General features: G+C 43.4%; 2 protein-coding genes across 6 annotated transcripts in view; one reads left to right on the top strand and one right to left on the bottom strand.

The window, feature by feature from the left end:
- Nucleotides 1–4,552: 4,552 nt before the first annotated feature.
- clrn3 (clarin 3) lies at nt 4,553–7,116 on the bottom strand. Its single transcript, XM_030097834.1, has 3 exons — nt 6,891–7,116; nt 4,912–5,097; nt 4,553–4,827 (listed from the first exon to the last, which is right to left on the bottom strand). Exons 1-3 carry the CDS (start codon nt 7,114–7,116, stop codon nt 4,553–4,555), a joined length of 687 nt encoding a protein of 228 aa, XP_029953694.1.
- Nucleotides 7,117–8,007: 891 nt separating this feature from the next.
- The window catches only part of ptprea (protein tyrosine phosphatase receptor type Ea), a 45,934-nt gene continuing 39,518 nt past the window's right edge, over nt 8,008–14,423 (top strand). For all 5 annotated transcript variants that reach the window (XM_030097831.1, XM_030097828.1, XM_030097830.1 and 2 more), the window contains exon 1: nt 8,008–8,086. The gene's annotated coding sequence lies outside the window, so the exon portion shown is untranslated. The remainder of the gene's footprint in view (nt 8,087–14,423) is intronic.

Here is a 14,423-nt window from a genome sequence, read left to right as displayed (position 1 = left end):
ACCTGTGGAAAAGTAGTGAAACATGTGGGGAAAAATACACAGTAGACGAAAGTAGACGAAATGGGAATATATGTCAGAAACAGAGGAGATGAAATGGGATGTTACCTGGATTCCAGCTGGGCCCAGAGTAGACGATTTTATATGTCTCTTCGCTTTGTCAGAACACTGTGTTGGACTGTCTGCAAACCAAGATTATTTCTCTAAGTTTTTTGCATTTTTAGAGTCACAAAACACTTCATTGGATGAAAGAGTTCCTGGAGAAAGCCCATGCCTGCACAGGGAGAAGGTGCTAACTTTCTCTTGTCTGTGAACCACCTGTCTCTACGATTATTTCATATCCAGCAGGAACGTCACTTAACACGCACTGCTTTGTCACCGCCTTGTTGATGCCCGCTCATTCTGCGTCCAGGTCAAACGGCCCCGGTTCAGCAGAGCGGTGCGTCGTGTCAGGCGTCGCTCTCGCTGATATCCATCACACACCTGCCAATCAGGGCCACATTCATCAGCCGAGGTGTCAGGAGGCATGGGGCAGAGAAAGTGCTCGGCCTTCCCTCCATCCATCACTCCGGCTGTAAAACGTCATTTCGCATCAGGCGTGGGTTCGTTTCACCTCGCAGACAGAATGACCAGCTGAATTCTGCTGAGACTGATTGGCTCACTTTGTCTAAACTGGAGATTGTGAGACCAGGACAGATGCCCTTAATGCTTTTTTTTTTTCTTTTCTTTTCTTTTTTTTTTTCCCCCTTTTTTCTTTTTCTGTCTCCCTGTCCCAGCCAGGTAAAGTGGAGAATTGGCTTCAGGTGATTTGGAGAAGATCTTATCTTCTGTTAACAGAGGAATGACACCATAATGGAGCAGCAGGGGTGCAATTACCTTTTAGTCTTCCTCCTCCTTCTCTGCTCCCTCCCTCCGCCTTCACCTCAGTCTTCACTGACAAATTAAGATTAATGATGGAGATAAGTAAGGAGCCTGCCCACCTTCCACAGTCACATGGTCAGGCTGAGTGCAGAGCGCCTTATGAATACTGCAAGGAAACATCTAATGTAGAAATCAAAGTGGAATTCTCGCATGAAGCCAAGGGGTTGCTGCAATGGAATAAATAAAACATTAAATACAAAAAAGAAATACAAAATAAACATGTAATGAAAAAAATACATTTTTTTTAAGAGTTTTTGTTCTGTATTCTTAATACACTATAATTTTTGTACAGTCATTTCTTCCTAGAGAACAAAGACCAAAGAATAGACAATACAGTAAAGAAAGCATCCAAAACCATAAAAAAAACACGCCACTGTGACGTGTCTGCTGTGTAAAATGCGTGATGCGCCTTGTTTTGTGCTGTTGTTGAGGCGCGGCGTCAAGACGGAGTGTCAGCACAGCCATAAATGTTCATTACCTGCAGGAAATGCATCAGTGAGACACGCCTTGACAGAAAGCACACTTATCTTACTGCCATGGTGGAGGCAAAAGGTCACGCAGTGGCAATGAAGACTCCATTTCAAAACATTATATAACTCTATTTTGATTGTATGGAGCCATTCACAGCTGTTTTTAACAGAAAAAGAAGCTGAATGTTTCTTCGACTTCAGAGCCATTTCTTAAAAAAATTGGATTACAGTGAAAAAGTATAGTTTTTCTCATAATTCAGAAATACTGTTGCTAAAAACATCACATTTGTTACATATTTTATTCAGAGACCATTTTGATTGTAAATTAAATTAACTAGTTGCTCCTTTCTGAATCCCCTTGGGGGAAATTCCTTCTTATTCCCACACTGACCAATCATATTTCTAGGATGCGGCGGTGCAGCCACATCACGGCGCTCCAGGGAGCTGATGGGGGGGTCAAAGGTCTTTCTCAGGGACCCGCATCAGTTGTCAGATTCAAACCTTCAAACTCCTGATCCCAAGTCTGCTCCCCTAACCTTACAAACTGACACAACGATGAACTTTTCAGTTATATTTGGATTACTCCACCGACAATAATCTAAAATCCGAATGTGGCCCCTGACCGCTCCCCTCGCCGCTCCATCCTCGCTGATGCCCCCGCCGCCCTGCAGCTGGAGGTGTCTGTTTCACAGGCCTCTGTTATGCGGAACCTGTGAAGGATCATGTTTCACAGGTACAAAAGTTTCCGCTTTAATCCTATCACACAGAGTGAGTGGTCAAGGGTTTAGGGCTTTCGCATAATCCCGGGTTTATCCATTCAGGTGAGCTCTGAGACTATGCAGAGAGAGAGGAAGAGATTACTGCTCACCTCTGATTTTATTCAAGCGGTGTTTGCACAGCAAACTGCAAGATGGCTCTGTTAAAGGTAATTCAGCCATTCTACACCTCAGCGCACACTGAAGAAGACTGATAATGTATGTGGTTAGAAATCACCTCTGATAGCTTTTAAAATATGTTGACCAAAGAAAAATGAAGATTTTAGTTACTATCAGGGCAACAGTGTGATAAATACTCTTTAAACACAAGTCAACCACGTAAAAAGAAGGGTTTTAGTGTTGAAATCTGAGGTCAAATGGTTCATTTGACTTGCAAAAGCTCAAAAAGGAGCTATAAAGTTCCTCTCAGGGTTGACAAATCTGTGCTGAAAGGCCTTTAATTCTCACAGCAGGCAGTTTTGCACTGAACTGGCTTCCTCTGGAGAATACAACCTGTCCCGGCGTTGCACCGTGTTCCTGCCACAGCTGCAGAGTGACAGCAGGCTGCGCTGTCCCGCAGCACTGTCATGCTGGCAGCACCGGTTTAGAGACACGTCAGAAAACAAAGGCACGATCTTAAACATCAATCACGGTGATTTAAAGTTGGAATCAGAAATGTATTCGACTCATGAATGAAGCCACACTTTGAAGACGCTGGAGTGTCTCACCACAGAATCGCTATCAAGGTAGATTTTCTTTCCAGGTCGAAAGCATTTGTTCTTAGAAATTTAATACATATTCGCAGTGGTGACAACAAAAGCAAATTGCTGCATCGTTCCACAGCTCTCTTGAAGTGACAGACTTGAAGGAAGAGTGGTTCTTTTGAAGGCGGGTAGAAGGCGTTGCAGGGCTGAGAGGTGCTGCAAAGGGCATGTCCAAACAGACTTTGGGTCCTGAGTGATGGGACACGGGAAACGGTAACGGGACACCTCGCCTTTGCGCCCATGTCAACACAGTCATGTGAATCACAGCTGCGAAGAGCGTCTGAAGATCCCGGAGACAATAGACGCCGACACTCGGCGAGCCCTATCTGAGCTCCGACTGGATCTTCCTCTGCTGTATTTGTCAGCAGTAGCTCGTGTGTGTCTGTGTGTTTTAACCAACTGGAATAGCTCAAACGCATTTGCAATAAATCTTTATCTCTCATCAAAGCTTTTCCAAGTTGATCCCGCACGGAAGGGGATACAGTTAAGATGCAATGCATCACTGGAGTTTGAAGGACTGAAGCACTGCCTCCATCACGAGCCAGGGACTGATGAAGGGAGGCAAAGTCACCAGTGTGGCCAACGCCAGTGATTTAGTTGATTTGATCCCAGGATATTTGCGCAGCTGCCAGTCGGCAAAAAAAAACAAACTAAAAAAAGAAGTACAAGTGGGCAACTAAAGCAAAACCAGTGCAGTTATGAGACTTTATTTTACAGGAATCTGAATGTCATCCTTTCGATGACAGACTCATAAAGAGAAAACATGACTTGTGTCATACTGGCTGCAGCAGCAGGAATGGAGGCATCACGTTGCAGTTACTTCATCTAACTGATAGAGGGCAGCAGAGGTCAGAGAGTCTCCTGCTCTGCTCCACAGGCTGAAGCTCAACTTCACTGTTTGAGTTTGTCTCCTTTGTACTATTTCCCCTGGTTCAAGCCCAGACTTGAAACCTTTCTGTGTGGCATCTGCAGGCTGTCCCCATGTGCATTAGGGTTTTTTTTTTCTCCAAAACTTAATTGGTCATATTTAATTGTCTGTAGGTGTGTGTGTGAGAGTAGTGTGTGTCTCCTTGTGTCCCCTGTAATTACAGAGTTCCTCCTGAATGCTAGTCCCAGCTTCTTTCAACTCGAATTTGGATACAGAGGAATAGAAAATGCCTGGATGCATTTTGTCCCTGCTCCTGTTTAGTTTCTCTTTCATGTTAGGTCATTTTGTTATTTTACTACATGCTCTGTCAATGTTTGTTAGCCAGTGTTTGGAAAAATGTAATAAACACACTATAAAGTGAGGATGGTTTTTAATACATACTTCGGATCTGACTCATACTTCATCATAAACTTACATGCGATTTTGCTCACAGGAAAGTAAAAATCTGAATCTTTATACACCAAATAAATAGGCTTTCATGAATGAAATCTCATGAAGTAAAAGTGATTCACGTACAAAGGAACTGAATTGCTCAGAAAATACTTACAATGCAACTTTCCCATCACCTGTGATTAAAACTCTGGAATATGGTGAACGGTATTTGATCTTTGTACACTGCAGTGTGTCCACAGATCACTGCACAAGCATACAGTCTGTAATCTTCATGCAAGTTTCCTCAGAGGGTACTGATGAGCGGCTTCCTCAGTCAAGGCATGGCTAATACATCATGATCTCCTTTGGTGCATCCTCTGTAGGCTTCTGCTGTTCTCTTCTGTGTGTGTAGGCCGCATGGTCGTACATGTAGATGGATCCAATGGCACCAAGATTGAGCGCAATGTTGGGGATGATCATGAAGAATCCCACCTGCATCTCAGAACTTAAGTCCTTCAGAGTTACTTCAGAACTGGAAAACTTCTCCACCAAGCTGTCCGCCATGCCGGTCACGCTGATGTTCACCACAAATAAGATGAGGGCCAACGCTGCTAAGCATACTGCCAGGGGGGAAGAGAGCGCCGTTAGCTCTGTCTCAAATCAGAGAGTGTGTGTGTGTGTGTGTGTGTGTTTGTGTCACTCACCACTGACAGAGCAGCAGGTGTACACTCCAATAGGCCCCATGTAGGTCTCATAAGGGTTTGCTACGCTGTTGTAGAGGGAGATCAGGATGTTGCCGGCAGAAAACAGCAGAGACAGGACCAGTAGGAACACGACCAAGATGTGCAGGGCACTGGAAGCACCTCCGATGTCAATCAGCGTTGGAACCACTGCAAAAACATTACAGGTATCAGAAGTCCAGTATAGTTTATTCATTCATGGATCTATTATATCACACCATGTCACGAGGAGGCCGGAACTCATTCCAGCTGACGTTGGACAGTTTTAACGCCAGACAGGTGGCCATTCAGTCACACACACATCACATTCACACCTATAGGACATTTATAAAGATCAGCTACACTCAAACACATTATTTTGGACTCAAAAGAACCACAGTGTCCAGAAAAAAACCCACTCACTCACACTCTAACTGGTGATATGCTCACCGTGAGGTGAGAGTGCAAAGCACGGGATCACCTGTTTAGGTGCTATCTAATGAAACCCAGAGTTATTCATTTATTTTTATTGTTATTTTATTGGACATTTGACAAAATGCAAAATGTGCTCTGCACAGTTTCACTTGTCATCAAGTCTTGTTTAATTACAGTTCAAATGTCTTTTTTTAAGTCATTCCTTTTTATCGAGAAGAGTAAACTATATTTTAAATTCAATATAACATTTACTTTCTTGGCTTTTGGAGACAAAACACATACTGTGAATGACAGGTGAAAATGACCTTAAATTATTGAATAGAAAATGGCACCTACAGTCAGTAATGTTTCATCCTTACCTGAGTGATGTTGTCTTATTTCAATTGAGCTACAGTCAAGCAGGTGATGTCAGGCACATTTGTGTTTGGTATTTGAAAAAATATATTTTTTTAGAAATGCTTTTCACACAAAATGCTTAAATCTCTGTTAAATCTACATTTATTTTCCCCTTGGAATCAGCTTGTCTTCACAGCCAACAATGTCAGTGGTGCCAAAGTGAGATTACCGCCTGTCAAAGGAAGTGAAAGGCTGTTTGATAAAGGAAGTGTGGGGCTGGTCTTATCATGTTTTTCATTCCAAAAAAGGCTTACGTTAAAGTCATGATATTCTATGTGATGATAGACAAAGCTAATACATTGTTTGGGATTCTATTTGAAAGCTTTAGCAACTGAAAAAAGTGCTGGATCCACAGTGCTGTGAAAAGGAAATCAGCACACCTGCATCGCTACATTCTGGTCTTATGTGATTGAACTTTGCTTGAATCTGTATTACTTAAAGGGATTCTTCAACATTTTGGCAAATTGGCTGATTTATCGTAATTCCTTAGTCATTTCGAACAGCATACTTACTTTTTTTGTGAGGGCGAGCTGTTGTTTATTCAGAGGTGAGTCGGGGAAGGTTTTCGGGACGGACACAATGGAAGTGAATGGTATTTTTGGTTCCCCTCATCACACTCATCAAATACACAATCCAACAACCCCAAAACACTTTGGTGGACACGTTATAATCCGCACATTTACTACGCTGTGAAATATTAATGCAAAATTACGAGATTGAGTTATTTATGCGAAGATTGCTAAGACGGAACTACTTACTAAACATGGCGTCTGGGCGTAGTGATTTCAAAAGAAAAAGTAGTTCCCAGTATTTGCTTAAGTGTCGTAACGCTACGATATTATTTGTTGGTGTTCCACAGCGTAGTGAATGTGCGGATTATAACGTGTCCACCAAAGTGTTTTGGGGTTGTTGGATTGTGTATTTGATGAGTGTGACGAGGGGAACCAAAAATACCATCCACTTCCATTGTGTCCGTCCCGAAAACCTTCCCCGACTCACCTCTGAATAAACAACAGCTCACTCTCACAAAAAAGTAAGTGTGCTGTTCGAAATGACTAAGGAATTGTGCTAAATGGGCCAATCTGCCAAAATGTTGAAGTATCCCTTTAAGTGACTTTTGATTTGACCCTTACCTGAAAAGTAATCAGTACTCCCAAACAGAGGGCAGTCGACTCTCTCCAGCTTCCCTTCAAACAGAGCTAATTCGATCTTAGCAGTCCCGTTGACCAGGATAGTTCCACCGCAGGACGAGTTGGATATAGCCCACTGCGCTGACATGCCGAACCCCAGCAGCCCGACGGCCACGGAGGTCAGCAGGGCGCTGGCCGTGAAGTGCAGAATCTTCTTACTGGAGGGCATTGTGACTGTATTCCAGCTGTGCGTGTAAAATCTAAATCTCAGTGTCTCCTCTCCCAAAGCTCTGATGAAGCCTCGGAAGCAGATCAGGGTCCTCCGATACTCTAAAGAGTGTGTGTGTGTGTGTGCACTTTTTTCCAGGGTGGAGTGATATATAAACTGCTGGTCATAAAATCCCTCGTTTATGGCTGTGACCTTTGGTTGGGAAGGAAAAGACAGAGCTGGTTGTCATAGTAGTTTCACCAACAATCTAAAGGTGTCAACTGTGTCATGTTTGGTCTGAGAACATAAAGGTAAATCATATTGACTGAATCTGCAGGAAGTGTTTGGTTCCTGGTGGCATAAATAAGAGCAAAGAAGAGATGGGTCTTTTGAGTTATTTAGTGAGCGTACACACCTTTTTGTGCACACTGAATGAATCATGTTCAATATTCTGGATTCAAAGTCCCACTCTCATTATTGTGGGGCAATAAAACCCAAAGCAGGTAAATTATTTACACAGAAATAAAAGTCACTGGATGAGAGATCTAATCAGGAAGTACTGAATCTATGATAACAGGCGGGCTCATTTCAAAGAAGAAGTGGTCATTTGTTCATTTCATGAAAAAAAATAAACTGAGTAAACTGAACTGGACATCTCACACTGTTTCACTGTATTGTTTCAATTAATTTCAACCTGGATTACCCCTTCTTTCCTTTTTTTTTAGTGATCCTTTGGTTATTTCTGAGGCGGCCCAGTCCTCAGGTGTCAAGAGGCTGCAGGCTGGCAGGCTGTAATTAAGTTTGCGGCCAGACTGTGGCTCCCTCTCTTCGGCAGACAGTGTGGAGCAGCCGTGTGGTCCCTGACAGCCGATCGCGTTATGTTGGAGTAAACACAAACTCCTCCTTCCCGGTGACAGGCGGCAACGCCGAAGCGTCGCCTCGCCTGTTCCCAGACAATCTGCGCTCAGGACTTACTGTAGCAGCCATCCAGGTGAGTGTGGAGATCACTTTATTCCCTCACGTGCTCTTTCGGGGTGCGCGACGCGCCAAATATCCAATGTTTTATTTATTTTTCCTCCTGTCACATGTAAGGCGGTGTTACCTGTCCGTTACGCACAGCGGCGCTTGGCTGATTTTTTCCTAACGCACCGTCCATTTTCAGGTGGGCTTTTTTTTCGGATCCGAACGCGGGCAGAAAATGCGTCTGTTTGTTGAGATTTGTCGTTTTGTTTTTGAAGCTTGACCGCTTGACAACCTGCAGCGGCGCCCAGTCGAGCCGGCGGTGCGTCAATGTGGGTTAATGGATCAGGCGTGTGGAGTTCAGCGCGGCTCACATCCTGCACGCGCTCCATTATTTAAAAATAAAGGAAAATCACAGCATTATTTTTCAAATGCGTCCAACACAACGGATATTATCATTCTTGTCTTCATATCTGACAGCTGACTCCAGGTCTCAGTGGGCTCCAGTTGCCAGTTTCAACATGTCGGTGAGCAGAGAGCTGGATATACACTTCACATTATTATGATGGATCTGCAAAGACTTGCCACCGAAGGAGCATCCTTCCCTGAGTTTTTTTTAAGTTTCGTTTTGAGATTTCACTCTTGCTTAACATTCTGCTGTGCAATGTAGGATTGGTTGTGGAATGATTAACTAGTTGTAATGCATTAGCACTGGACATGAGATTATTTAACTAAGGTGAGGTTCCTCTCAGGAGGGGCGTCAGCAACAGATTTCCATTAATGCAACAGATTCTCTAAAGCAGGCTCCTGAATGAAGGGAGGAATACATTTATCCTATCAGATCCTGGAAAAACAGAGTTAAATGAACCTGGACAAAATGAAGATTGCCTTTTTTTATTCATTAATATCAGTGGGGAACGGTGTTTCACTGACCTTTAACAAGAAAATTGACTTTGACAGCGTGGAGTAGTGGGTTCTAATCGTCTCATCCCCTGAAGATGTCACAGATTGCCTCAAAGAAATAATGTGGACTCCCTTTCTCTGATCTCCGATTTATTAAAACATTACAGTGAAGCTAAAAGCTGGCGGACACACCCACTCACACAAAATCTGTAGCCTCAAGGTCTGGTATTGATTCTACTAAATGCCATCTTCTAGTTTTGTCTTGGCACATGCAAACCTGCCGCATGAAGCTGATGAATTTGAGCTGTTTCAACTGCTGTGTCTGGTTGTGGTCAGGGTGGCGTTGCCAGAGCGGGGCAGTGGTTTGCACTGTCACGTCACCACCAGTCAGTTTCAGTCAGCCGGGGCCCGATTCGGCCTCCGGGTTTCTCTCACAAGCCAGAGACTTGCTCGTCCGGGTAATTGGTGCGTCTTAAATAGATGTGAATGTGCGAGCGTCCGTCTGCGAGCATTAGCCTTGTGATGGACTGACGACCTGCTCGGGGTGTTCCCAGCCTCTCCACTGGCTGAAGTGCTCCACTCATTTAGAGGATGATGGAACTTCAGCCTGTCTGTAATCAATAGATAAATGAGGTGGAATCATAAACTTGCAATGTTTAAAAATTACGATTTTGGATTTTAGCAGCAAGAAATTAAAGAAGAATCTGAATTTAAGAACCAGAATTTGCACGAGACTTTATTAAATGATGAACAATCTCACGGCTCCCACTAACAAACTGAAAAAGTGTCTTGATAATTGAATAAATTGAGTATACGTTTCTAACTTTGCTCCTTGGATTAAATTCTGTCCATTAGTGCCATGTTGCTGTTGCAGCCTCCTTCACCCTCGTTTGAATTCCCTCGACTCCTTTGTATCTCTTGCAGACAGCGTGTGTCTGCCCGCGTTATTTTATTATGAATTCCATTTCAATTATGCAGTTCCGACCTCAGGAAGAATCGCGATGGCTCTGGCAGGAGCTAATGAGGATGCAATGAAATAAACAAATAGTCTTTGCTCGCCAAGACAAATGAGAGTGTGTAAGGCCGCAGGAAGAAATAACGTTTGACTGCCGAGTGCTGTTGGCAGATTGATTCTCCTTTCATCTCCTCACCATTCATATTTGACTCCAGTGAAACGCTCTTCGTGGAGGTTAATTCCTATTCGCTGAAGAGGAGAAATCTTCATCAAAGGACACCTGAGATGAAGGAATCTCTGAATATATTCAAATATTCCTGGAATTTATATTTTATGCTTCTCTTATTTGTAATGTCTCACGACTTAAAAGCACGTATGTATTCGGTGTATTTGATGGAAAGCTCCAAAAGAGTTGAAGGTACCATCATCTTGGTTTCCTAATAAACCGTTGCAGCTTCTTGACAGGTTTTTCGCTGCAGCGGTTGTTTTCAGCCAACATTTAATTGGTGTTTAACATTGCCAAGATGTTCTTTCTGGTTTTTAACTCCCCGCTATCGTTGGAACTGTAAAACGCTATATTGGATTGCTTGTGAAGTGGCTGTTATTTGCGCGTGGGTGGGTGTGCTGTGTGCAGCGAACAGATGTGGTGATTAATGAAATCCACGGCGAGGTGGAGAGGAACGAATCGTGCATACCTGGAGTTTCTCGCAGCTTGCCGGGCATAAACCTGAAATTGCCGGCCCCCGGAGTTAATCCCTGCAGCTCGCCCACCCTCCTCCGCTCTATCTGCCGCTTCTCTCCAAGTCCTGGAAACAAAATCTAACTTTGAGCAGCCGTGGAGAGAATGACAAACACATTAACTATACTCTGCTTGAAGGTTGGTTCATGTACGAAAAACTGATTGGTGCGAAGAGTCATAAGTTGGTTCAGCGCTGATATTTTTCAGTAGAAATGGTGGAAGATCTCATAAATAAGGCATAGAACGATCTTTCTTTTGGTCCAAGCAGCATTTATATCCAACCTGTTGTGGCGCTTGCTTGCCTCAGTGGAAACTTGCTCAAGCACATTACGCTCCACTGTGTTGCAACCAGAGGCTTGTTTGTGCTTGCGGCGAGTGCTGCAGAATGCAAAGCCTGCTGTCTGCCTTCGGATTTTGCCATCACGCCTAAATAATTTAGCGATGACAAAACATGTAATACAGACTCGGGAAATAACTACTTAACCCCCGCTTAACCAGGCAGACTCATTCAAAACTGTTGACTAATATAGAGTTGATGCATCTTACATAAAGTTGTATTTAAATGAGGAGAAAAGGTCAAGTAGAAATAAGGAAAGTCCTGCTGAAGTCTCTGGCATGGCGTGGCACGTACTGGGTGAAGATAAGCAGCTGGAGCTGTAACAGAGTCGGGCAGATCACAGGCCGCCTTCGCCTCGGCAGAGGGCTGAACGTACAGTTATCGCAATGACGTGTGAATTCCCGTGGTAGATAGTGTTCAAGATAAGATAAAGATAAGACAAAAATATTGATGGGATTTCAGAGTGTGTTTGTTTCCAGTGCTTTATCGGTTTGAATTTAAGATTGATCGGATTAAAGTAATTATTGAAAATCAGATTAAATGTAAAATCCAGATGAAAATAATGGTAATCATGATTAATATTGATGCTTCATGGACCTGATGAAGAGATTTTAACATCGTCCTATGACTGGATGGAAAAAGTCTGTAAACTCAAGAAAAAAAAAAAAAAAAAAAAAAAAAAAAATCACCCATGAAGAAAATACTTTATTATGTAACCATCTTTTGAGCTGTTGGGTTTCCGTCAGAATAGTGGCCGACTTTGTGTGAATAGGAAAGCAGATCGCCCGGGGAGCTGCTAACTGATGTCACTCCACAAGTAGCTATATGAGCGCAGAGCTCTCCATTGTATTTCTGTCACTCGCTACATGAGCGCATAACGGAGAACGCTATAAAGCTATTTGAAGACAAGTTTTGGGACACTGAGCCGCGTCTGGACACACATCCACGTGTCTTGTTGGACAAGTCATTTCAGCCAAGACATCCCAAACCTGATCCTATAAGTGCTGTCAACAGTCAGAGTACTCAGTCATGCTGTGATCAGATGTAACTCTGACATTAAAATATATTAAACTGGACAAATCAAATATTATAAAGTCATTTGGTGGCTTCATTTATACATGGTCACTGCAGACATATTTCATTTCACTTGACTTTATCTGAATAAATGTAGTGAGAAAACAACAGGTAGCCCGAAAGCGGCAACCAGAGAGAATAAAATCCAGTTGTTTTGAATTTGTTGAAGGATCTTTGTTTGATCACGCATAAATCTGATGCGGAGTCTTGAGCACGTGGGACGTCACACCCACACATTTATTAGATAGCTTGATGTTTATGATAATGCAAAGCGTCTCCAGAGTTAAGTGAGGCTGTAAACAGCGTGAAAGCCCAGCCTGCTTCTGTACAAGTGTTGGAATTATTGATGCTTCTTTAATGGTTCAGGCAAAGCAGGACAGATTACTGGTACAGATTCGAACATGGCAAGAGGCTTTTAACTGATTCCAGAAGTAGCAAGTGTGTTTGTCCTGTGGAGATCACCCCCCCTTCTCCCACTTATCCTGTATTGTAAACTGAAGTCAAGCAGAAGATGCATTAAGACGTCGCTCTGTCTGCCGCCTCATCTTGTTTAGACAGGCAGTTTCATTCTGTGAAATACTGACGCCAGCACTGACTTTAGTCTCGCGCCTCATAAAAAGGCTCATCCGCAGCTGCTTCTGTTTTCGCTGAAGTGTTAACGCCGGATCGTGCTCTTTCGCCTTCCTGACGTCAGAAACCTTTGGCCCGGCGCTTGTTTGATGCTTTTGAAGTTCATATTCTCCAAAGCGTTTGGCTGCGGATCTTATAAAGATCACATGAGAGCCGGGTGTGACTGGTTAAGAGACGGAGTGAGTGAAGGGAAATAATGGTTTAGCTGTATCACTACAGAGGTTGTTGACAGTGCTTAATGAATAATGGATGCTTACTGAAGCAGCCCACTTCCTATTCATTCTCTCAAGGCTTCTGCACAGGGTGCTGTGTGTGTGATCGTCCTGTCCGTCCCTCAGTGTTTTCATTGTTCTTTTGAGCTACATGATGCAGTTTGGAGGCACTGGCATGACCCCAGTAAACAGCACCCATGTAGAAATGGATCATGCAAAAGGGCAGCGGCAGAGGAATTTAAACACACAATAAATCACTTATATCCTGACGTGTGCAGAGGGAAGGCAGCCCTGCTGTTATTTTATTCATTCAGTGTCTCATCTGTTTTTAGGTTTCTTTTAACATCAGCATTTCTGCAACCTGTAATAATTAGGAAAGTGCTGATCGTGTCAGGACGACCTGTATCGACGGAGACGGGCATTAATTCAGTGTGGGGCTTGTCTCTTTTTGCGTTGGGCTTAAAAAGGAAGTGGTGTGGCAGCTGGAAAGAGAGGTCAGCTCTCTTTTATTAAAGCACCTTTTAGCTTCTGACTCTCTGGGACGTTTCTTCTTCTTTTTCTTCTTTTTTTTCTTGACTGTGATGAATGTGTATGGATGAGCGCAGTCGGATACGGCGGTGCGTCCAGAGACCGGGGCCGGCCGACGCCTGCTGCATGCTGATGTGCATGTAACGCTCAGCCAAGTGCCAGAAAGCGCTAATGTATGGGCCGATAATCAAAGCTGTCCGCTGTGATATAAATGACCAAGGTTAGAGGCGGGGTGGGTCGTGTACTACGCTGGAAATTAGATGAGGGGAGAAGCCTTGAACACGCTTCACCTGAGCGAGTTCCCGTCTGCGTGCCCGGACGTTATTTCTGCTGCCGTTAAATGGTTTTATAGCGTGGCTGCTGCGTCTTTGTGTGAAATATAAAGAAAATGTTGAGTGAGGGGCTGGACTTACATAGCGATTTTTCCACCGTTTGGCCAGTCCCCAAAGCGCTTTACATTGTCAATTACATTCACCCATTCACACACACATTCACACACCAGTGGAGGCGGCTGCCATGTAAGACGCTCAGTCCATCCACCTGAAACAGTTATACATATATTTACTTATGTTACTCTGTAATTTACCTGCTTATTAAGTCACTATTTTATTTTCTCTGTCTTTTTGTTTAATTTTGATTTTCTATATTTATATTTGTCATATTTTTAAAGCAGTTTTTAGCTTCCTGTCATCATTTTATCTTTTCATTTAGCTTCCTGAAGGTCTGTAACAACACAGTTTGATTAACGGAGCGATTCGTTGTCATCAGAGATCGTTTTCCAGGTGTCAACTGTCAATGATTTTGTCATAGCTGAGAAGTCCTTTGCATTTCATTAACAGCATCGTTTTGCTTTTTAAACGCGTTGGACGGCTTCACACTGTTTCTACTGTCATCACATTACGCAGTTTCCCTCAGAAAAATAAATCAATAGTGGCACAAGTCATCAATATTAATTCGGAGTGGAGACGATAATGGGCCCGGCGCTCATGG

Source organism: Salarias fasciatus, chromosome 8 (genome assembly GCF_902148845.1).
Source record: "Salarias fasciatus chromosome 8, fSalaFa1.1, whole genome shotgun sequence".
Classification (NCBI taxonomy): Eukaryota; Metazoa; Chordata; class Actinopteri; order Blenniiformes; family Blenniidae; genus Salarias; species Salarias fasciatus.
Note: the sequence above shows the minus strand (reverse complement) of the source record. Positions and strands in the feature narration are given on the sequence as shown.